Genomic DNA, 24,008 nt, shown 5'->3' with positions numbered 1-24,008 from the left:
AGTCAACTTCAGAGGTTAGGTTCTCCAGAAGCAAACACAAAGGGAGAGTTTGAGATGCAAAGGACTTGTTAGGAATTGAGTGTTGATTCAGCTGCCCTGAACTTAACTTTGTTTAAGTTAATTGACTTAACCAAAGTTTCATAGCTAATAACTAGATGAGCCATTAAACCAATTGGTCTCCATAACTGGCATGTTCAATACAGCATAGAAAATAACATTCCTTAAACTCTACCTGTGTAGTAAAATGCAAAAGTCTATTCCTAATCTTATGCTTTCTTTTCTTGCAGTCCCGTGGCCATCTCTGCCAGAGTTCTCCACTGTTGTGTACACTTCTTTCTTGTTCTGATCACGGTGGTTGAACATAGCAAATGCTGAGACATATCAAATTATGAGGACAAAATATTACTCTTTAAAACAATCTTTATTGTGACTCAGTAGTGTTTTGAGTGTCGGTTCAGCTAACCTGACTAGGTTGCATTCTTTAGGGCTTCATCCTAGCAGTCCCCAAGGCTGCTTTAGTGCTTTCAGTTCTTTGATCCTCCAATAAACTCCCTGAAAGGACAGGTTGAATAAGTCCTCTGTGCTAACATTAAGACATGTCAGATGAACATTTTTCTCCTATGGAAACAGAAAAAAAAAAACAGTAAATTTCAGGTGAAATTTTCCTGCCCAGATCTCCCTTCTCTTCCTTAAGCAGCACAGACCATACAAATGCTGGATCCTTTGGATATCATCGGCACTGAGCTGGAAGGTTCTAGGGTCGTGATACCAGTAAGTGGGGTACATTATGGAGCTCCGATTCCCAGAGTGCTGCAGGCCCAAAGAATGCCCAATCTCATGAGTTGCAACCAAGAACAGATTATATCCTGAAAAATTGTAGAAAAAAAAAAAGATAAAATTAACTATGCATAGGGAATGCTGAAAGTGTGTGAAATAGGACAAAGAAAAAGGAGAGAACAGAAAACGAGGAAAGGGCAAATGTTACAGGGTAAAGGAAAAGGTAGGCAAGGAGGGAAAGAAAGTAAGTAGAAAACAGAATGGCAAGATATTTGGACAGATAAACTTGAAGTGAAAAAGACACATGGAAAGAAAGAGGGACTGGCAAATAGAAGCAAAGAGATAAGGAGAAAAAAACACAATCTGACAATGTGTTTATTATGGGATCATCTGTGTTCAGAAATGATCCCACATCTCCTCACTTATAAAGAAGACCTGATTCCTCAGCCAAATCTTCCACCTCACCCTGACCACTCTGGATCCCTAAATGGAAACCATCAACACTGAACCCCAGGTTCCCAGAGAGTTCTAGCAATCCCACCAAACAAGGCATTTACCAGTGTCTGAAGCTGACCAGTGTTCATTCTTGTCAAAATGGACAACTCCAGGATTTCCAGAATTTGGTAAAAAGGCATGGCCTAAGATACCACCTGGCCCATCAAAGGGCCAACCATCTTCATGGGCTGTGGACGACAGAAGCTATGATCACAATGAGGGTGGAGGTAGAAACAAAGGCCAGAATAGTCTTAAGTAAGCCTCAGAGACTTAGGATACTGTGCAACAGTCTACCACTGGGGGATGTGAGAGGGCTAAGGCATTATCTATGCAGAGAAATAAGGTGGGGCCCCAAATCTTGCTACTCTCTTATCTAGGGTAAAAAGAAAGACAGACACATGGCAGACACTGAGTAAAGCTTACAAGTTAGACAACAATAATAATGATAACCTCTTTTCAAAATGGTAGGGGAAAAGGGAAAGAGAATTTAAACTCTGAAAGTTTTTATGAGTAAGTTGGTTCAACTTTGAATAGCATTTCAATAGATTTGGGAGCTATGCATCGTCTTTTTGGAAGGAAAATGTGCAGTACCCCCACCATATTCACACGGCAGCCAACACCTCTTCTTTACTTATTGCTTCATTTTACTAAAAATGTCTTCCCTATTACAGGATTTGCTTTGCAGTAGGATTTTGTCAGACTTTTTTTCTCAGAAACTTTAATGGGGGGCTAGGTTTTTGTTTAAGGATGGAAACCCTTTGTCCTTTACACAGGGCATATACATATCCTTCTTCCTATGTCAATTTCTTACCCCACTGCCAGAAAGAAATCTTGATGTCTGCATCTTCATTCTGCACTTGCTGGAATATCAAAGGGGTCACATTGCTCCAGATGGAAACTGCATTATATATACTGTCTTTCACTGTGGATGGCTTCATATCATGTGGGTAATTGATAATCCTGAGGAAAGCAATCTCTAAATGAAATAGTTCAGAGGAATGGGAATTATCCTAGCTCTAAACATGAATAATTCTACTTTGGGGAGAATCATTTAATAGTTTTAGGACTCATTTTGGTTATTTATAAAGTTGAGCTAATTTCAGACTAATTAAATCAGAAACTTAAGGAATTAAACATGCCAATATAGATTTCTAAGAATTTTAACAATATCCCAGATTATTCTTAGGTCAGCTAAAGTGTAAGAATGACAGTCCTATCTGGTGGTTGGGGAAAAATAAGTAAATAAAACAATGTGAACAAAATTAAACTAAATTAAATGTACAGCATTCTACATAAATTAAAATGTATAGCATTCTACATAATTTAGTACTGCTTGCTTTAGATATCTCAAGTATATTTAGAATCCCCAACAGAAAGAGTAACCTAGGCAGAAATTAAGTTTTCAAAATTGTACCTTAGAACCATCCACACACTCACGCATTAAAATTAAAAAGAAAAGATTTAACAAAGGGAAAGGATAGTGTTTATGCTCTCTACTTTCTAAAGAGATGGTTAGAGGAAGCTAGAAAAGGATCTGGTAGTATTACCTTCTCTGAGGGAGATTTTGGGCTTTGAGCGGGCTGCCAATGAAAGCAGAAGAGAGTAGAGGTACCTCCAGGAGAGACCTGGTAGAAAGCCCTTTGAGGTCATCACCCCACACATTATCCTCTAGGCCTTAGTAACAAGCACCTGTAAGTTAGAGTGTGCTTATTCCACTTGCATCTTCCTGGCGAGATGGAGGTGTCGGACCCATCAGGCACCCCACAGTGGGGCTGGTGTAGCAGAGCATGCATCTGCATGTCAAGTAGGTCTGTCCCATTCCGATGGAATTGTTGCAGGAGCTGTGTTTGTGTCTCCTGGGTAAGGAGTGGCGACTCCTTCTTGGTCAGGAAAAATTGATGGAAATAGCCCTGAATCAGATCAAGAATGATGAGTACTAAGAGTCAATAGGGAAGACCCATATATCAGTTACCCTGGGCATAGCCTTCTTTGAGGGTCTCAGAAGGACGGTACTTAGTCTGGCCTTCCTAAGTCTCCTGTTCTCAGTCAGATGATGGCAGCCATCCCTGATTCTTTATGCCACAGTGAAATGATATGAAGGAGAGGTGACAGAATAAAAATAACCTGGATAAACTATAACATTTTTTTAAAAGAAAAAGCTTCCAAGTTTTAGGATGGAGAAACCCAAGTATAAACGACAGGAAGATATTACCTGGGAATTGCCCGGGGAGGATGGCCTCTGGTCTTTCTGACTGATGGAGGTTTTCTTAATCAGGATAGAATCAATCACTCCAGGACATAAAATTTGGCTGGTTCTGCATTCCCCATTTCATTTGCATTTACTTCCATTTCATTAAGCTACTTTTAAAGGGCCCGTTGTTTACCTATTCCTTGTCTCCACTGATTTTTCTGCCAGTCTAGTGTATTAAATGTAAACTTCTAAATACAAAAAAAGCACATTGTATTGTAATTAGGCTTTCTCTGTCTATATTTGAACGCTAGCTGGACTCAAAATACTTTAAGGGCAATGCTCATGTCTGATACAGCTTGATCTATTATTCCACAGTTCTTATGAGTACTTGATGTCAACCTATTGACTGTTTTTTTTAAATTATATGACTGCATTTTTATGCCTTTGTTTTATTATCAGCTGAGCTGGGCACTAAGAGGCAAATGACTTATTGTATTGTTCTGGACTAAACATTAGCAGGAAATTTGACTAGGTTCCTATACAATTACAAAATACATGACTGCAACCAGTTATAACATTTTTTAGGTATTTTGGATGCTTAAAAGTTTGGAGCAAATTCATAATTTTTTTAGAAATTGAAAGTGTGTGGTAGACCGACTGGGAGATTACTCAGTCAATGTGAAGGTCCCATTAATTCATTTGAATGATTTCCCTTGATCTCTCACTCCAGTATATAGCTCAGAGACCTATATACTGGAGTGTTCACTCTATGCCATATAGAAGACTAAGAAAGTGAGAGATGAGCAATGGGGCTGAATTAGGCACAGAAGGCACAGTGCCTAGGGCCCAAAAACACTTTTAGGGGCTACAAAAAATTAATTTTTTTCTTAAAATTAGAAGAGAAAAATGAACACATAGATAGAATAAAATGTTTTCATATGTAATATTAATGTGTGTATTTATCATTATACCATGCAGTCACACATACACACACACACGAAATAAGAGCCCACAATGGTCACCATGTAATAATGTGGTCCTGAGTTGTTCACCTACCTCAACAAAGTCCCATCCTTTATGGTCTGCAGCAGGGGGCACTGGAACGGCGAAACACCAGGGCAAGAAGATAGTAACTCTTAAGATGACGAGCTGCATGCCAAACCCTCATTTGTCACACTGCTTGAATTCAGGTACACAACTTGGGCCACTGGATCTTTATAGCTGTGCCAGCAACATCCAGTGACTCACTCTGCCAGTTTGCCCTTTCTTTGAATCTGTGAGTGGCGTCATCATCCATACCTGCTGAGGGCAGAGTGACCAGCATGCAAGGGTGACAAAAGCAGCCATGGAATTTATTTTTAAGCTCAATTCACACCTGATGGTCCTCAGCATCCCGGGCCACAGGCCTTGTTAAGGAAATACAGGTCAGTCTCAGAATATAGGGGGCATCATTTTTTAAAATAGGGGAAAAAACAAGAAACAGGAGGTGCGTCAAAACTCATTACAGCTTTATCTATAGAATAATTACCAGTCAGAGACATTCAGTCTTGCTCCAGAAGCTAAAAAGAGAAAAAAGAATAAAATCAAGGGAAATAAATAATGTCTGCTGTAATAAAGATCCAGATCAGAGTATGAAAATCTCCAAGACCTGGCCTGGCACGGTGGCTCACGCCTGTAATCCCAGCACTTTGGGAGGCCGAGGAGGGCGGATCACAAGGTCAGGAGATCGAGACCATCCTGGCTAACACGGTGAAACCCCGTCTCTACTAAAAACAGAAAAAATTAGCCAGGCGTGGTGGCGGGCGCCTGTAGTCCCAGCTACTCAGGAGGCTGAGGTAGGAGAATGGCATGAACCCGGGATGCGGAGCTTGCAGTGAGCCGAGATCGCGCCACTGCACTCCAGCCTGGGCGACAGAGGGAGACTCCGTCTCACATAAAAAAAAAAAACAAAACAAAAAAAAACACAAAAAACAAAACAAAAAAAATCTCCAAGACCTATGTAAAACAGATCTAGAAAAACACAGAAAGAGGTAGTTAATAGCTATATGTTGAAGAAAACAAAGCATTGATAATAAGTTGACACACACACGTCTATAGATGTACATGTTTATGTATATGTATAGATACATATACATATATATCTCACAGCAAAATATTTCGGCTCATTACCTTAGAAATCACACGACTCGGCTGGGTGCAGTGGCTCACACCTGTGATCCCAGCACTTTGGGAGGCTGAGGCGGATGGATCACCTGAGGTCAGGAGTTTGAGACCAGCCTGACCAACGTGGTGAAACTCCATGTCTACTAAAAATACAAAAAAGTAGCCGAGCATGTGGCACGTGCACTCCAGCCTGGGCAACAAGAGCGAAACTCCATCTAAGAAAGGAAGAAAGAGAGAGAGAGAGAGAGAGGGAGAGAGAGAGAGAGAGAGAGAGAAAGGAAGGAAGGAAGGAAGTCACAGAACTCTGGAAATGAGTCCTAACTCTGCTACTTAAAAGCTGTTCAACTAGGCCAGGCGCAGTGGCTCACTCCTGTAATCCCAGCACTTTGGGAGGCTGAGGCAGGCGGATCACCTGAGGTCAGGAGTTCAAGACCAGCCCGGCCAACATAGTGAAACCCCGTCTCTACTAAAAATACAAAAAAATTAGCCCAGCATGGTGACAGGCACCTGTAATCCCAGCTACTTGGGAGGCTGAGGCAGGAGAATCACTTGAACCCAGAAGGCGGAGGTTGCAGTGAGCCGAGATCACGCCACTGCACTCCAGCCTGGGAAACAGAGTGAGATTCTGTCTCAAAAAAAAAAAAAAATCGACTGGGCATAGTGGTGCTCACTTGTCCCAGCTACTCAGGAGGCTGAGGTGGGAGGATCATTTGAGCCTGGGAGGTCTTGGCTGTAGTGATCCATGATCATGCCACTGCATTCTAGCCTTGACAACAGAGTGAGATCCTATCTCCAAGAAAAAATAAAAAAATAAAAATAAAAGAATTAAAATGGAAGATAATGAAAGAATTTGTTAAAAATATACAATTATTGAGGGCTTATTATAAGGCAATTCTGTGTTTTAAACCTTTGGTATAGATTAAAATATAGTATAAAAATTTTATAGGTTAAAAAAATGAGACTCAAAGAGGTGAAAGAACGTGCCAAAGTCACACTATTAATGAATAGAGAAAATTCGCTTCAAATCTATTAACGAAATACTTCATCAACAGGATTAAACAACATGATATATATGTGGAGGGAGGTCAACAGATAGATGAGAGATAGATAGATGGTTACTACTCAACAGCAGCAGGCAACAAACTACTGACACATGCAACAAAATAGGCAACATTAAAAACATGTTGAATTAAAGACATGGGAAACCAAATGGTAATCCTATTTGAGGCTCAAGAACAAGGAACGCTAATTTGTAGAAAGCAATGAGTATAGTGGTTGCCTCTGTCATGGAGGGGATTGTTGGTAAAGGAGCACAATAGAAATTTATCCAGGAATGAAATGTCTATTTCTTGACTGATATCTGGGTAATACAAATATATTCACTTTTGGAAACTCACTAAGCTGTACACTGAAGATTCATATATCATACCATTAAACCTCTACAAAAATAAATACAATTTCAATGAATAAAGAAAATAAAAATATAGATTAATAAGGTACCAAAAGCGGCACCCATTTCACCATGAGGAATATAGAACTGTAATATAAATGGTAATGTATGTGGTCACATGAGCATATAAATAATCATTTTGTGGATGTTATTACAATGCGAGTGCTATATCCCAGTTAGTGTTCTAAAAGAAGAACGTTATATGCTAAAGACATGGGTAAATAATGGAATGTCAACCAGAAGAATTAATAAAAAAAGATATATGTGTTATGCTTGGAAAAGAGAATATGGTTAATCTGAAAAAGGCAAGATGGATTTAAGACTGCCTATGGAAACAATGATGTTTGTTGTTAGACAAATATGGTATAGAGATTGTTATTCCTGATAACCTCTATCAACTTTGTAAATTATGAGTTTGTTCACTAAAATCTCATGGTGATATAGACCTTATTATATTCTCATTTCAAAGATTAATAAACTAGGGTTTGGGGAATATAAAACTCTTTCCATGGAAACGATAAAAATATTGATATTTACATCTATATCTGACTAAGTTTTAAGTCAGATTATGTATTAAATGAGGCATGCTGCTTATCACTGCTGGCAGATCTCCATCAATAATGTCATCAACATATCTTTGATGTTTATATGGCCTGAATACATTCAAAAACCTAAGCTCAGTGGAATCACAATGAAAGAAACAAGGTGAAAATGACTAAAACTTATTCAAAATCTATAGCAGTTTTGAAAGAAGCGAAAATAAAAAAAAAAATCCTCTAAGTCTCTCACACTTTCTCAGGTGTTCTGAACATAGACTTCTCTAGGATGGTTAAAAATCAGGTTAAATCTCTCTATCCCATTGAAAGAAGGTGATCAGAGAACCCCATAGAGCATGGTTCCTCAATCACTCTGATGTATTCTTGAAATTCTGTTGCAGAAATGTTAATAAATGAAACCCTCCTGAAATTTCAAAATATTCTGTTGTACAGAATAACTATATACAATTTTTATTTGTCAATTGACAAATTTACTAATAAATTGAAAAAAATGAAATATAAAGAAGCCCTCATATTTTACAGGCCCATAAATGACACTGTAGGCTCATTAATGACAGCGACTTCAAGTTGCATTAATATCTGTAGCACAGACTTTGGAACTTGGAAGGAACCCATTATTCATTAAATGAATAAAAGTGTTCAGTAAGAAAAATCTCATAGCTGGTAATGAAATCAGAAGTGAGTGAATACTTAACAAACTAGTGATACATACGAGCATATAATTCAGATCGTTCAACACAGGACAAGTGATCATTATAACAACTTACTGAGCGCGTACACTGTGCCAAGAATGCACTTTCTTCATCAACACAACTGCCTGTGAAGTAGGTGTTTTATAGTATTCATCTTATAGTTAAGGAAATGAGGTTTTGAGGTCATTTAATTGTCATTTTGGGGGGTCACAATGCTCAAAGTTATGTATAGAAGTTATAAATAAAGAGTATTTTATTCTGAAGGCAGAATCTTTGATCACTGGCCTGGATTGCCACTTTTGATGAGACTGCCCCGTCTCTCATCTTGACACGCACCTCTCTAATGCTGCTCCTGGAACTCCCAGTATGCCCCATGTGATCTGATAGGGCCGGCACAGATGAGCAGCCATCTGTAAGCCTGACCCAGCACTCAAATACATGAGTGCTGACTGCTGAGAGCCAGCTTAACTAAGAAAGCAAATGAGTGACTTATTAACGATTCAGCTGCTGATAAGGGAAGTAATGTGTTCAAAGTACAACAGTGTTTCTCAAAATGTGATATGCATAGAATCACCTGTGGATATTAATAAAAATGCAGATTCTAATTCAACAGGTCTTGAATAAGCCTAATATTCTAAATTTCTAACAAGATCGTAGGTGATGCCAACGCTGCTGATCCAAAATCATACTTTTTAAGTAGTTATGAGGCAGAAGATATTGGCAATGTAAGGAACAAAAGACCTGTGAATTTAACCAGAAAGTTTTAATAATGGATACCAGATTTTATATTTTATTTTTAAAATCAGAACTATGGAAACAGGCCCCTGTCTCTCCTCTCACCCCCATCTATGCTTTCATCTTTCTCATTATGCCTATAGTATTTGATCTGCTGGGTATAAACATCTGGCCTGTGCCTAAGACCTCTCCTAGCAGATTTTGAATTGTTTCCCATCTCCTTCTGGAAGAAATGAGAAAACGTAATTTTGAAGATATCAGACTGCACGGCCACTTTTTCTGTTACTCAGGTAAAGAGTGGGTGCAGGGAGAGTTTGTGGGGCATTGGAAAATTGATGCCTTTGTCATGACACTGGCAGCTCTTCTGGAGAAGTTCAATATCTAATTCATTTTGACAGAGAACAAATGCTTTCACCGCAATACCATAGTTTGAGCTAATGCTAAGAGAAGGATTACCAATAGAGAGCATAGAGGGTAATGAGATAAGAACCATGGGGCTGGGCAGGCTGCAAGGAGCCATCGATGCCCCAGTACAGCACAGAACCACACAGTCATTTAGTGATCATCATAGAAAGTGTATATTTTCTCTCCTGAAACTATTTTGCATTTGCAATTTATTTATTCAACTGAGAGAATGGCATATTACTGGTGTGCAAAGGTTATTAAGACACAAAGCCTGCTTTAAGTTAGTTTACCGTCTCATAGAATGGTCTATTAAATAAACATAAAATTGTGAGACAGTAATAAGCCTCAGAATAAAAACCTATGCAAGCTTTGCTAGTGGCTAACTGGAGTGAGATCTTAACCCACATGGGTTTCTATGAGGAGGTAAATAGAGGAGGTGATGTAACCTGGACCTTACACATTTCAACAACGTTGTAGGAACTCTGGGAAAAAGCCTAGAACCTCAGGTCATTTCTTTTGATTAGAGTATAGGTTTTGCCTGAGTAAACCTCTTTCATACAGATAAGAGCAGAGAGTAAAGTAAGAAATGGATCCTGTAGGGATTTAAAAGTCATGTAAATATTTTATACCCTTTACCTCTTGTAAATATGTATTTATATTGGTGTTTATTCAGATAAGTATACTACTTATCAAAATAGTAATTATAAGAGTAACCAACTTTTACTGATTGTTGTTATTTGTATGAATTATGTCATTTAATTACATGAACAACTTTTATTTTACAAATTAGGGAATTGAGACTCAGGGAGTTGAGTAATTTGTCGAAATTTAGAGACTTTACAATTGCCAGAGCCTGCAATTTTTAACTTTCATACACGCAGACGTAAACATGTATAGTCACGTGCCACATAACAGTGTTATTCAATAATGGACCACATTAGCATGGTGCTCCCACAAGATTGTAATGAAGCTGGAAATTCCTATCATGTAGTGACATTGTAGCTGTCGTAACGTCATAACACATTGCATTTCTGATAATGCTGATATAAAGAAACTGACTTCACCACCAATCCTACAGAAGTATAGCACATACAATTATATACAGTGTATAATTCCTGATAAAGATAATAAACAACTGTTATTGGTGTATGTATTTACTATACTAAAATTTTATCATTCAGATTGTACTCAATATATATGTATATGTTTATATATGTATGTATATTGTATATATGTATGTATATTGTGTGTATATATATATATATATATATATACACATACATACATATATATGTAAAGTTAACTGCAAAACAACCTCAGGCAGGTCAGTCAGGAGGTATTTCAGAAGAAGGAATTGTTGTTATAGGAGATGACAACTCCATGCACCCTGAAGACCTTCCAGTGGGACAAGATATGGAGGTGAAAGACAGTGATATTGATGATCCTGAGCCTGTGTAGGCCTAGGCAATGTAGTGTTTATGTATTAGTTTCTAACAAAAAGTTTGAAAAAGAAAAAAAAGAGAAAAATTTAAAAGTATAAAAAGCTTATAGAATAAGGATATAAAGAAACAATTTTTTACAGTTATACAATGTGGTTGTGTTTAAGCTAAGTGCTATTACAAAAGATTCAAAAGTTTAAAAAATTGAAGTTTGTAAATAAAAAAGTTATAAGAAGATAGGTTAATTTATTATTAAATAAGAAAGTTTTAAGCTAAATTTAGGGTAGCCTAAGTGTACAGTAGTGTACATTCACTCACCAATCACTCCCTGACTCACCCAGAACAACCTCTAGGCCCACATGCTCCTTTTATAGTAAGTGCCCTACCAAAGTGTAGCATTTTTAATCTTTTATGTTGTGTTTTTACCATACATTATTTACGTTTGGATATACAGATATTTACTATTGTGTTACAATTGTCTATAGTATTTAGTACAATAGCATGCCGCATGGGTTTGTAACCTAGGAACAATAGGCTATAGCATATACTTTAGCTATGCCATCTCGGTTTGTGTAAATACACTCTACGATGTTCTCATGACAATGCATTTCTCAGAATGAGTATCTCTATCATTAAGCGTTGTATGACATACACACAGGTATGCACACAAACACAGCTATATGTTTTATAAAAATTATACATGCTTATATTTTTAAAAATCCAACAGTACAAAAATGTGAGAAAAGAAACAACAGTTCCTTGACTCTCCTTTGCCATCTTCAGTACACTCTCTAAAGGAAGCAATTTTGAGTTGTTTAAATTTCTTCTTTTATAAGTTTTTCCAGTAATAACATTCAGCTACTGAACTAATGTGTTCATATTGTTATTTATTGATTTGCAGTTTTAGATAATATCTATTGTCATATAAATAAGAATTCACCTTAACCGAAAGCCCCTTAAGTCCTGTCCTTCTTAATATGTTTATGTTATGATTTTATTTTCTTCATTGTGTATGAAAGCTTCTAAACGATATTATGATCATTGTACTTCTCATTAAAACAGATACAAATAATATTTCTTCACTCTTCACTTAGGAAAATGAGGATATTAATGTCCACAAATACTTCCTTCAATGAACTATATTTTTCCTCAAAAATTGTTTATATTATTTTGTCACCACAAAGTAATCTTTCATATTTTTCTTCAAATAATTTCTTCATATTTTTCAACAAATAATATGTATAATTCTATGACTATGGGAATATAAATAGCACAGAATTATTGCATATCCATTTTATTTGCACAACTTTCACTATTTCGTTGGGTTTTTCATTAGTTTACTTTTCCTTTTGCATTATCTTGTCTTAGTAATCTCCTTAAATTTAAATTTTTTTATATTTTATGTTTTATTTTGTTTTCCATCCCTATATTTTGTTCTTTGCTTGCAGTCAAGTGTTCAATATATACATTGAATAAAAGACCTTCATGTAATGTTACCCCAAAAGAAAAAATACATCGGTCGTGGAAGATGTGGTGTCTTCTGCCGTCACAACTGTGGACTCTTGTCATGTTAAATTCACTGGTTTCGAAAGGAGGTACATTTTTTCCATAAATAAACTACAGCTATCATCTGGAAACTTTGGTGTCTTTATACTCAGAAACCAAATGGCAGGAAGAGGACCACTCATATTTTCAAGGGTAACTGACCCTGATACTCAGGAAAAAGAAAAACTGTCATAAAACATGCAAAAAAAGCCAGGTCATGGAGCTGGAATAATCCTCTCTGGGGATTATTCTAATGGGCAATACTCAGTCCACAGCTTTAGCCTGGATTGGCCAAAGTTTTATCAGTCCTATATTATACTTTTACTTTTCTTTCTGTCAAATCCTGCTTTTTCCCCTTCCCTTTCACAAATATTGAACTCTTAATACATTAAGTCTATATCATGACAGAGGGTATGAGAATTAACATAACACCAGGGCAAAACTGTAAATGTGAATTGCTCTCTATTCCATATAAACATGAATTATTTCTGATTTTTTAAATTATTGTTTTCTGCGTGGGATAGAATAAAAGTATTTATCAAATGAATGCCTGTCATGTATCTACGGCTAATGAATCTAAGAAATCTGTCCAGTGGTTGTAACTACTAGTTGGTTGAACTTCCAGCAGTCTACAGTCATTTTCCAAGGTATAGCTGGAGTCTGCAGAGACCACACAGGTGAATTAAAAGGAGATAAGTTAGGGACTGTGATGCTAAATTTCATCAACCACCCTGGGGTATGGTATTTGTTTTGGAATTAACTTATTAGCCCCAGACATTTGGAGGCAATTTCATAGAACTCTGTTTGGTCTTTCTCACTATAAAAGCTCTGACTCATTAAACTAAGGATTGAGCCACTACCAAATACATCAGTCTCAATTACACATTAGAGGTATCAGTGCCAATTCAGATCCTGCATCCAACAGTCCTAAAAACGACACGATGTTCATTTTTCACCAGTGTAGTTACTCAAACAAGTGACTATCAATCCCTTTGGAGGACCAGGGAAATCAGTATAATGTGTATAATGGTGTTAAAATAACCAACCTGGGGATTTATTCAATCATTGGTTTGCAGTCTGAACGAATTCAGATCTGGAATCTTGGCAAGGGCTTGCAAATTCTCTGTGAAGCAACTGCTCTCAGCTTCATGGTTATCCATCTTTGATTTCCTGTGTGGATGCAAGCCAAGTATCATTGTTGTTGCTGCCCATTATTTTGCTCCTATGGATGCCCCTTTCTACATGCTTCTGGGAGCAATTTCCACAAAATGTTTGTTTCATGTCTGAAGGTTTTAGCTGGATATTAAATTCTATATTTTGTGACAGTACTCACAAGTCATATACTCTTTCCTATATAATTTCATTTTCTAACCTCTTGGACTAAGCAAGCTCAATGTATCATGCTTACTTTGTCATATCTTGCTGGTAGATTCTATCTTATTCTCGTAACTTCTTTAGGGTATAGTCCTTTTCTTCTCTTATCAGACCCAACACCTCACCATCTGTTTATGCTGCAAATTATTCCTAATTTATGACCTGGCGTTGGGAAAATAGGAGAAGGTAGGACCCTAACAACGTAATCCTTTTGTTCTTTCTCAAACTGCTGCTAGTCTGACAAAGTAATGAAATTACACTGATCTGAAGTGTCAGTTAAGTGATGATACGTGAGACAATGTGGCCATATCTTCCAGGACACAGTATGCAAACTAAATCAATATCCATTGTGTTAATTTTTTTAATATGAGGAAAACATATTTTTATTATGAAGGAAAAAACAGTGTTGTCATTACTAAATATCGCTTCCATTTACCCACTCTGAGAACCTGTGTTTTATTCCCACTGTGCTGGGCACTGTTGGTTTAGAGATCCTGATTCTAGAGGTAAAAATATTGTACCAAAAGACATAATTTTATTAAACTATTAGAGATGGCATCATGTCATTCTAAGATACCAGTAAGCAAAGAAAATAATTACTTTAATAATCAGAATGAGTTAGAAAAGTGCTGACACTTGATGTGGCCAAGTAAGAATATGCTTACTGTTAGGTGATCCCTGGGCATCCCTTGACACTTCTTGCCCTGTTTTGATGCTAAATGGATGTCTTTGTCCATTTTTGCACTACTGTAAAGAGATACCTGGGACTGATTAATTTATAAATGAAAGAGGTTTAATTGACTCACTATTCTGCATGGCTGGGGAGGCCTCGGGAAACTTACAATAATGGCAGAAGGCAACAAAGAAGCAAAGGCACATCCTACATGGTGGCAGGCAAGAGTAAGTGAAGAAAGTGAAGGCGGAAGAGCTCCTTATAAAACCATGAGATCTCATGAGAACTCACTCACTATCATAAAAACAACATGGGGGAACCATCCCCATGATCCAGTCACCTCCCACCAGGTCTTTCCCTGGACACCTGGACACCTGGACACCTCAATTTAAGATGAGATTTGGGTGGGGACACAAAGCCTACCATATCAATGCACAAATACAAAAGCCACAGTTTGAGAAGTTTATGGTGGCCAAGGATGAAGTTCTAGCTAAGGGTACAGGAATCTAAGCTAGATAGTAGAGGAGAGGGATAGTATATAACAGTTGGAGCCTCAAGACAGCTGCAGTGTAGGGGACTTTGAATCATCCCACTAACAGTTCACCTGTCGCTTCTGAATGGACAAAAAAGGCCTATATGAATTCTGAAAAAGCTGCTTCCAGAATTTATTACTGAAGTTTTTCGGTGAAATTGTGCAACAGTTGAACTGCAGCTGATGCTCAGTGAATCTCCTGGATGTTCTTATTCTGCCAGAACTGAAGCACTCATTCCTCTAGTGAGAGTGTTATAGCTGACAGGTCTCATTTGAGTCCTTCTTGAGAATTTCTTTCTCTGAATGGAGCCACTTTATCCAAAGTCATGACCCCTCCCATTTAAAGACCACATCCAATGGCCCATCAATAGGTTGTTAAAAAGGCCCAGGCCTTTCCTCCAATTCAGGACAATTCTGAAGTGGGATCATTTTAGCCCTGGAGATCTCTTCAAGATTAAATATAGCTTTTCTAACAATTGAATGGAATTTAATTTCTCTTTCCACTAGTTCCATTTCCTTTTTTCCCTCATAGCTGTTTAACATAGAAACACTCCCAATAAACTTCTGCACACAAATGTTTAGCTCAATGTTTATTTCAAAGGGATTTCAACGTGCAACAACATCATTATCAAAGACAAATATGAGTAACACAAGAGCAAGAAATCTTTATGTAACAGTAAAAATACATTTATTTAATATAGGAAGTACTCAGACTAATAGATAAAATTTAAAAAATGAACAAAGGGTATACATAGACTGGCCTCTAAAAATAAATTCAGGTGCTCTTAAACATGAGCAGAATAACGACTTTCATTTTATAAGATAAAAATTGCATGTATAAGCAAGTAGCAAAAGTGAATCTGAAAACTCATAGTGGCACAAACATAATGACCTAGGAAAATAAATTGTGAACACTTCTCCAGAAGTACCTATAACTGCAGGCGAAAGAGCAATCAATTCTGTTGAATAAAGCAGAATAGGTCTCATAGGATGTTAACCTTCAATGGCTCATTTACATGCAGTATAGCAATTCAGCTGATTCTGTTTGAGTCCACTCTTATTTAAGGTCTCATTTGTGTAAAGAAAAGACCTGTGGGCTTTTTAATCCCTCTGGGTCTTGCTTCCTGAGGTGTCATCCTCAGAGGCCTTTGTTCCACTAAAAAGGCACCAAGGTAGAAGGGCTAGAGTCAGACCATCAAGATCAATACATGGGCCTAATAGCCGGGATTTGAGTGGCTTTATCCTGGGTTCAGCTCCTTCTTACCTTGAAGTATGGACTAAGCACGATCTTGGTAAGTACCTGAAAATCCTGATGTTCTGATTGCAAATCTCATTAATCAAGAGCATTAAGATGGGTATTTTATCCTTAATAAGCTGTTATGATTTTACCATTTAATACTTGCTTCCATGTCAACATATACTCAAGGTTTGACAATCTGCATAACACCATCCTGACAACATTATTATACAAACATCATTATACTATTAATATAAAGAACATGATAACCTTATTTAACAACTTTCATATAAATACTGAACTTTATTTTAACTTCACTTTAAAAAGACATTCTGTATCTGTTACTTCAACTTTTTTGCATTTTTATAAACTAGACAATTTAGTTGAGTAGGCATTTCTGAGCCGAAGACAGAATACTGGACAATCCTGTCTGTGCAATGTTCTATTTCCTCTAGATTCTCTAAAAGTAACATCTTTTAAAGCAAAATAAAATAATCTTCCAGAAAGCCATAGCATTTTCTAAAGAAAGAGATTTTTATACCCTACTTTTCCTCACTGATTACGAAGTACTTTTTAATCCTATTAAGAGGGCTGGTACAAGCTCAAAGTTATTAGCTGGGTTGAATATGGAGGGATTTAAAACTCAGATTTTAAAAAGTATACATTGATTAAATGATGCAGAGCTATTAAAGCAGTTACTGTATGTCAAAAACAATACCAACATCTTGGCAACCCAAAGTTTTGGGAGAATGTTCGCTAGAGAACATTTGGGAGGAAATCAAAAGAGGAACCGTATCTCCATACATCCACAGGAGGAACAGCATGGAGGGGAGATGAAGTCAGTGACAGAGAAGGTTGAGGCAGTGAAGCCTGAACTGGCTGTGTTTCATACAAAAGCCATGCAGAAGGATCTCAAGCAGCGAAAGGTGCACATTCTTCTCAAACGATTCACTTACCTTAACAATTTTAACATTAAATACACTTTGAACCTCTGTCCTGGCGGGAAAGAACTTCCAATAACTCTATTCAGCCATATGGAATAAATAAGCAAATAACAATCTTACAAGCCCTGATAGAATAAATCTTCAGTTTTCCATTGAAGACTTAATCTCACTCTTTTCAGATTAATATCAGAAGCAAGACTTGGGAGTTGGAGGACACTAGACCTAACAGGCACAAAAAGCCTTCAGTTGGTAGTTGGGCCACTTGACACAACTGGATTAGTGTTTAAAGCAGACAGCCATCATACTGGTATTAGCCACAGTAATAAAAATTTATACATTGCCCTCCTCTGATTTTGCGTGAGGATCTTCCAAACTCTAGGTAAATATTATCTTAACACTTGCCTGATTTTTTTCTTGTGTTTTGTTTGTTTGTTTGCATGTAATTTCTTATTCAATCCAGAACGTCCTAGGCATTTTTAAAAAATGTTATTTCATTTTAAGTTCTGGGGTACATGTGCAGGACATGCAGGTTTGTTACACAGGTAAACTTGTGCCAGGGTGGTTTGCTGCACCTATCAACCCATCACCTAGGTATTAAGACCAGCATGCATTAGCTATTTTTCCTAATACTCTCCCTCCCCCCACCTCAACCCCTGACAGGCCCCAGTGTGTGTTGTTCCTCTCCCTGTGTCCATGTGTTCTCTTTGTTCAGCTTCCACTTATAAGTGAGAACATGTGGTGTTTGGTTTTCTGTTCCTGTGTCAGTTTGCTGAGGATAATGGCTTCCAGCCCCATCCATGTCCCTGCAAAGGACATGATCTCGTTCCTTTTATGGCTGTATAATATTCCGTGGTGTACATGTACCACATAAAAATCCTTCCTAGGATTTCTTTACAAAGGCATATACAGAGTTAAGAAGATGATGCAAAGGCACTCCGAAATCTATGGCAGTGAGGAAAGAGACAAAAAGAGAAAGAACAGCATGGGATGACAGATTTTGACAACAAAATTTTATATTGTTCCTCTAAGCAATCAGTAATCACTAAGAAAAATAGAAAATAATAGAGGATGAATGATTCTGTAAAGAATAGCAATAAAATCATAATGATCTAAAAATAAATTTTGTAAAATCCTCTATAAAGAATGACAACATATTTTTGAGAGATATAAAAGATTCAAGGAAAGGAAAAGAAAATCCATGTTTACAATGAAGACACTATATACATATATGTTTTTTCTGAATTTTATGTAAATGTTTTGAACTTTTAAAAAATCTTACAAATTTTTAACAAAATTTTAGACCTTTTTTTTCAGCTGAATTTTTATGACAGAAATTTTAAACAAATTTATAAACAGGACATATATTGCAACATTTATATTAAAAAGCAAAAGTTTCAAGTCTTTGAGTTGGATAATATTCGCCTGTATAATTATCTCAGTTGATCAGTAGTCCTTGTATAGGACTTGTACCTGTTATAGTCTGTATCTATTTTAAGATTAGATTTTGATATCAATTTGCATTATTTTTCTCTCGGTTTTTTGTTTCTAGTTGAGTCTATCTATCTATTTCTCCTTTTAGGTTTGTGTCTAAGAATTATGTCTATATACCTGGTGTTGTAAGACCTCCATGAGTTCAATAGGATAGAGCCAGGCATTTGAGCCGATCTACTTATACCTCTACAGAAAACCTCTTATGAGCTTCTCATCTTTTCCCTCAAATACTGGGATGTCCATTCTCAATACCTCTGAAATGGAAATCTCTATTTTCTACTTGGTTGGGATCCCAGGTTTGGAGCATGCCAATATTTGGATCTCTATCCCCATATGTCTCATGTACACTGTTGCTATCCTAGGGAATTGTACCATTCTGTTTTTCATAAAAACAGAGCCTTCTTTGCATGAGCCCATGTACTATTTTCTCTCCATGTTGGCTCTCTCTGACCTGGGACTATCCCTCTCCTCTCTCCCTACCATGTTAAGGATTTTCCTGTTCAATGCTCCAGGAATTTCCCCTGATGCCTGTATTGCTCAAGAGTTTTTCATCCATGGATTCTCAGCTATGGAGTCATCTGTACTTCTTATAATGTCCTTTGATCGCTTTATTGCCATCTGCAACCCCCTGAGATACACTTCCATCCTCACCAGTGCCAGAGTCATTCAAATTGGGCTTGCTTTTTCTCTCAAAAATGTTTTGTTGATCCTCCCATTTCCTTTCACTCTAAAACATCTAAAATACTGTAAGAAGAACCTCCTGTCCCAATCCTACTGCCTCCATCAAGATGTCATGAAACTGGCCTGCACTGACAACAAGGTCAACATCATCTATGGCTTATTTGTGGTTCTCACAGGCATCCTAGACTTGACATTTATTTTCATGTCCTACATGTTGATACTGAAAGCAGTGTTGAGCATAGCATCACGAAAGGAAAGGCTCAAGGTCCTCAATACATGTGTTTCCCACATCTGTGCTGTGCTCATCTTCTATGTGCCCATTATCTCCCTAGCTGTCATCTACCGGTTTGCCAAACACAGTTTCCCAATCACTAGGATCCTCATAGCTGATGCTTTTCTGCTGGTGCCTCCATTGATGAACCCCATTGTATACTGTGTGAAGAGCCAGCAGATAAGAAATCTTGTCTTAGAAAAACTGTGCCAGAAGCAAAGCTGAAGGGGATGCTTAACCCAAAGTCAAGAAAACAAGCAGAATAGATCAATAAGAAAACATACTATGTTAATCACTTTACAATATAATTTCTCAATCTGTTCATTAGGATTAAAGAATCAAACTTGCAAATCTGTTGGTTCAGTATTCAGGCTTGGGGCTCTGATGTAAATAAAATGTATTCCCAGGTTTCACTCTTATGCAGCTTCCCTTACCACTCCTATGAACACAATGTATTCTTGTCATTTTCATAATGATTAAAATAATATTGTCTATGTTAATTTGAAAATTAATGGTATGCACTTACATGATAACTGGGCAGTGATCAGAGGTGACCAAAGACTACCTCTTTATTTAAAGTACTTATTTTCAACACATATCTTTGACATCTTTGAGATATGTGCTTGTTCTTAGGAATTGAAATTAAGATGGGCAATAACACTCTTGCACATGAAACTATTCAAAAAAACTAACATGCATACATGAAAAATATAAAAATAAAATAAACAATGCTTTATTTACTCATTCTATTTAATTTAATATCTCCTTCCTTAACATGAAATGTCATTTTCTAAGGTGACAGATTCCTGTCTTTGACATTTCAATGGGAATTCTACCTAATGACAAAGACTCTCTCCTCTACCCAGGTTCCTCTGAACTGTGTTCTCAACTTGGCCTTGATTTTCTTATTTATCTCCATATTGTTCAATTTTAGCAAGAGTCATGCTAGGTCAGTTTAACCAAAGCCCCTTCCCCTCCATATCTGATTACTCTAGATGTTTAATTGATTTCCTCATATTCTACCATTCCCACTTGATGTGTGATAATTCTGGCTTGCTGATAGCAAGGATCCTGTTAGGTCAATTATATGCTTTGGACATTTGTCCCCTCCAGATCTCATGTTAAAATTTAATCCCCAATGTTGGAGATGGGGCCTAGTGTGGAGTTGTTTGTGTCATGTGGGTGAATCCCTCATGAAGGCCATGGTACCATTCTTGCAGGATTGAGTGAGTTCTCACTCTATGTTCCTGTGAGATCTGGCTGTTAAAAAAAGAGCCTGGCTATTTCTTCCTCTTTCGTTTTATCTTGCTTCCTTCCTCTTGCTTGTGATACCTTCTCCCTTTCCCCTTCCACCAATGAGTAGAGGCTTTCTGAGGATCTCGCCAGAACCAGATATTGGTGTCATGTTTCTTGTACAGTCTGCAGAACCGTGAGCCAAATAAACCCATTTTGCTATAAAGTACCCAGACTGAGACATTTTCCTTTACAGCAACACAAAACAGATTAAGCCAAAATCTTCCCTACTCTTGATGTTTCCTTTTAATAATTTTCCACTTAGTAACCTATGTCCCCAACCTTACTCCTTTTCCATAAATTCTTACTTTTCACTGTTCATTTAGAGTTGAGCCCAATCCCTCTCCCTACAACAAGCTCCTATACATATCACATTACTCTCTGTTAATAAAGTTTTTCTTCCTGTTCTTTAAGCATCATAAGTAATTTTTTCTTTAATGTTTGAGGTACCATGACTCAGGATCACATTTGTCACTGGACCCCAGACTTTTCACTTAGGACCCTGTGTACACACTTTTGACAGCCTGTTGAACGATAGTAAGGACAGATTTGATTCTTAAGGTTTTGTGTGTACTCAAGAAGCTGTGCTACAATCCCAGGTAAGCAGAAACTGAGTTAGAGGCCCAAGTTCAGGCTTCTCTGTTTGACAGGTAACTGCTGGGCTGGAAGTCTTTCTTCCTGGCTCTGTCTTGAGTGGGGATTATTCCTCAACTTTTGGGGTATGTGTTCTTCCTGGATCCTTATTTTGATTAAAATTTATTTCCTGATTTGTGAGCTGGAATTTTTTTCATGACGGTTTGTGAGAATGTTTTATTACTTCCATTTGATTCTTCTTTTCCTAATGGGAATTTCTCAGTCAATTGAAATTCCCTTCTTGAATATTTGCCGACTGTGTGCTCCACCAGGTCTATTCACTCCCTTCACCCCAGGCCCCATGCTGTTGCATCATGGCACCCTTTTGAAAGCAGGGTGGCACCAGCACCATAAGCCCCTGAGGGGCCTGAGAATCAGCCCATCTAGGGCCTTTGCTGATATCACCACCACTGGCACCGGTGCACAATGCCTGATGACCTGAGGACAGTCTTTCCTGGGTCTGCCACTGCCATAGCCACCACCAGAAATGCACTCCCAAGGGTTCAAGGACAGACCATTTGGTCTCACCACCACCACTAAAAACAACCTTACTTAATACCAAGAAGGAACTGCTGTGCACTAGCACTTGCCCCTAAGGAGACTGATGACTGGCCCACCTGGCACCTCCATCCCCAGAACAGCCTCACCACAACCTCCACAATAAACCTCAGCTTAAGTGGCTCACCTCTCTATACTCACTTGAACTCCCTGTACACATCAAGAGCTTTCAAGGTGCTCAGGAACCCCAAACAGCAATCGTCTGAGGCAGAAAGAGGGGGAAAGGGTTAACTGAAAATAGACTGGATATTTTATCCACTCAGAGGAGCTTTGGAAACAGCCAGATTGCTGCTTGATGTTTCCTCAGACACTTGCCTAAAAGGTAGCCCACAGCTTCTGTCAGATTACATATCAGAACAAAAGAAAATCATAAGAATTCCCCATAAATACTGGTTTTAAAAAAAGATTTAGACCTTATTGAGTCAGTAACCTCAATTTATTCCATTTTTGTCAAAAATACTGTTTGGACAGAAATATAAATTGTATTAAAGATAAGAACTACTTTATATAAACCAGTGAGTTTTGTATTACTATGCTTTACTAACTCATAGCTAAGAATTTTAAAATGAAACATATAAGATCTCTGGCTCTTCTGTGTGTTTATGCATTCATGTAAACATGTTATGTAGATGCAATATTTTTCTACTTCTGAATAGTATTACCAAATTAGTTTATAAAATACCTTAAAGGAGCTTTATTCAAATTGGCATGCAGGTTAGTGAGTGCCTGTAAATTAAATATTCCTAAAGAATTCCTAGAAAAAAACTAAACAAAATTATTTTCAAATTTACTTGACATAGGCATATCTTTGGCAAGTGAGCCTAGTTTAATAATGTTTGCTTAATAAAAACCCTTGTATCTTCTGAGTTATCAGCATTAAGCATAATAAAAAGCATATTTTACTTTACTTGGGTTTAAAAGTTGAATAAGGTAATAGTATATCTACTGGATGTTTAAAATTATGAAAATTATTCAACCTAGGAACATGTGCATGAGTAAAGATGCAGTTAAAATTAATTGTTTAATATAAATACTTTATGTATGTCAAGCACAGCAGTAAAACAAACAAACAAAAATAAACAAAAATGTATCTAAGTTTTTAGGTTTCTACTTTTGTAATGTTTACCTAACATGCCTGTCATATAAAAAGGGTTAACAGGTAAATTACTTGAGATATGAGATAATGGCTAGCTTTGTTTGGTGTTATGTTTACCTTGAAATAATTTCCAGAATATTTTAGTAACTTGCAAACTTAATGTTAGGCTAAGTTTCATTAATAATAGATATTTGTTAAGTATCTGGGTCATTTCTAATAAGATAAACTAGTACAATATTCATTACTAAGCATAAGTTTAAGTTTACACTCTTTTGACATCTTATTTTTATATGTTTTATATGAGTTACTTATACTTGAGTTCATTAATAAACATGGTTTTGTCACATTGAAAAATTGTTCTATGAGTAAGTATATGCCTCTAGAAATTGTGAAATTATGTATTAATAAATTTGCAATCCTGTTACTGAATCTGGGCTTATGACAATTCACATTTGTCTATTTTCTGTTATAGTTTTCTCTGTAAAGAAAGAAACTGATGGTTAAAAGTTATAATCAACGTATGTGGACAAAACTACTTAAATAATAAGGAAAACAACTCTGTTTAAAAAACATTTAAGGAAAGTCCAGTGTGTTTTCAAGAAGAAAAAGTATGAAGTATGAAAGATATGATGTTGTTTAGGAAAGAAAAAGGTAATTGTATTCTAAAGTAATTTCATTCTAAAGTATGACTGGGTATTCCTGAATGAGGAAATGAAAACTCACATGGATATTTTTCAAAGGTATAGATTGTTTGTAAAGAGGAATTTTATGTGTGG

The 24,008-nt window shown here is 37.0% G+C and overlaps 2 protein-coding genes across 2 annotated transcripts in view; one reads left to right on the top strand and one right to left on the bottom strand.

Moving 5' to 3' along the window:
- Positions 1–402: 402 nt before the first annotated feature.
- MMP26 (matrix metallopeptidase 26) overlaps positions 403–24,008 on the bottom strand; it is a 275,769-nt gene continuing 252,163 nt past the window's right edge. The window contains exons 3-8 of the mRNA XM_004050531.5: positions 4,520–4,762; positions 2,962–3,182; positions 2,084–2,232; positions 1,335–1,460; positions 705–866; positions 403–618 (exon numbers count right to left, since the gene is read on the bottom strand). Of these exons, the coding sequence (XP_004050579.4) occupies positions 590–618; positions 705–866; positions 1,335–1,460; positions 2,084–2,232; positions 2,962–3,182; positions 4,520–4,618 (786 nt within the window). The 5' untranslated portion in view covers positions 4,619–4,762 and the 3' untranslated portion in view covers positions 403–589. The remainder of the gene's footprint in view (positions 619–704; positions 867–1,334; positions 1,461–2,083; positions 2,233–2,961; positions 3,183–4,519; positions 4,763–24,008) is intronic.
- On the top strand, positions 18,933–19,877 carry LOC101125499 (olfactory receptor 51A4). The gene has a single exon (XM_004050546.5). The coding sequence runs from the start codon at positions 18,936–18,938 to the stop codon at positions 19,875–19,877; it is 942 nt and encodes a 313-aa protein (XP_004050594.4). The 5' UTR covers positions 18,933–18,935.

This window comes from Gorilla gorilla, chromosome 9 (genome assembly GCF_029281585.2).
Source record: "Gorilla gorilla gorilla isolate KB3781 chromosome 9, NHGRI_mGorGor1-v2.1_pri, whole genome shotgun sequence".
Taxonomy (NCBI): Eukaryota; Metazoa; Chordata; class Mammalia; order Primates; family Hominidae; genus Gorilla; species Gorilla gorilla.
Note: the sequence above shows the minus strand (reverse complement) of the source record. Positions and strands in the feature narration are given on the sequence as shown.

Coding starts and splice junctions, on each gene's coding strand:
- LOC101125499 (XM_004050546.5), top strand. CDS start 18,936: ATGTCCATTCTCAATACCTCTGAAATGGAAATCTCTATTTTCTACTTG.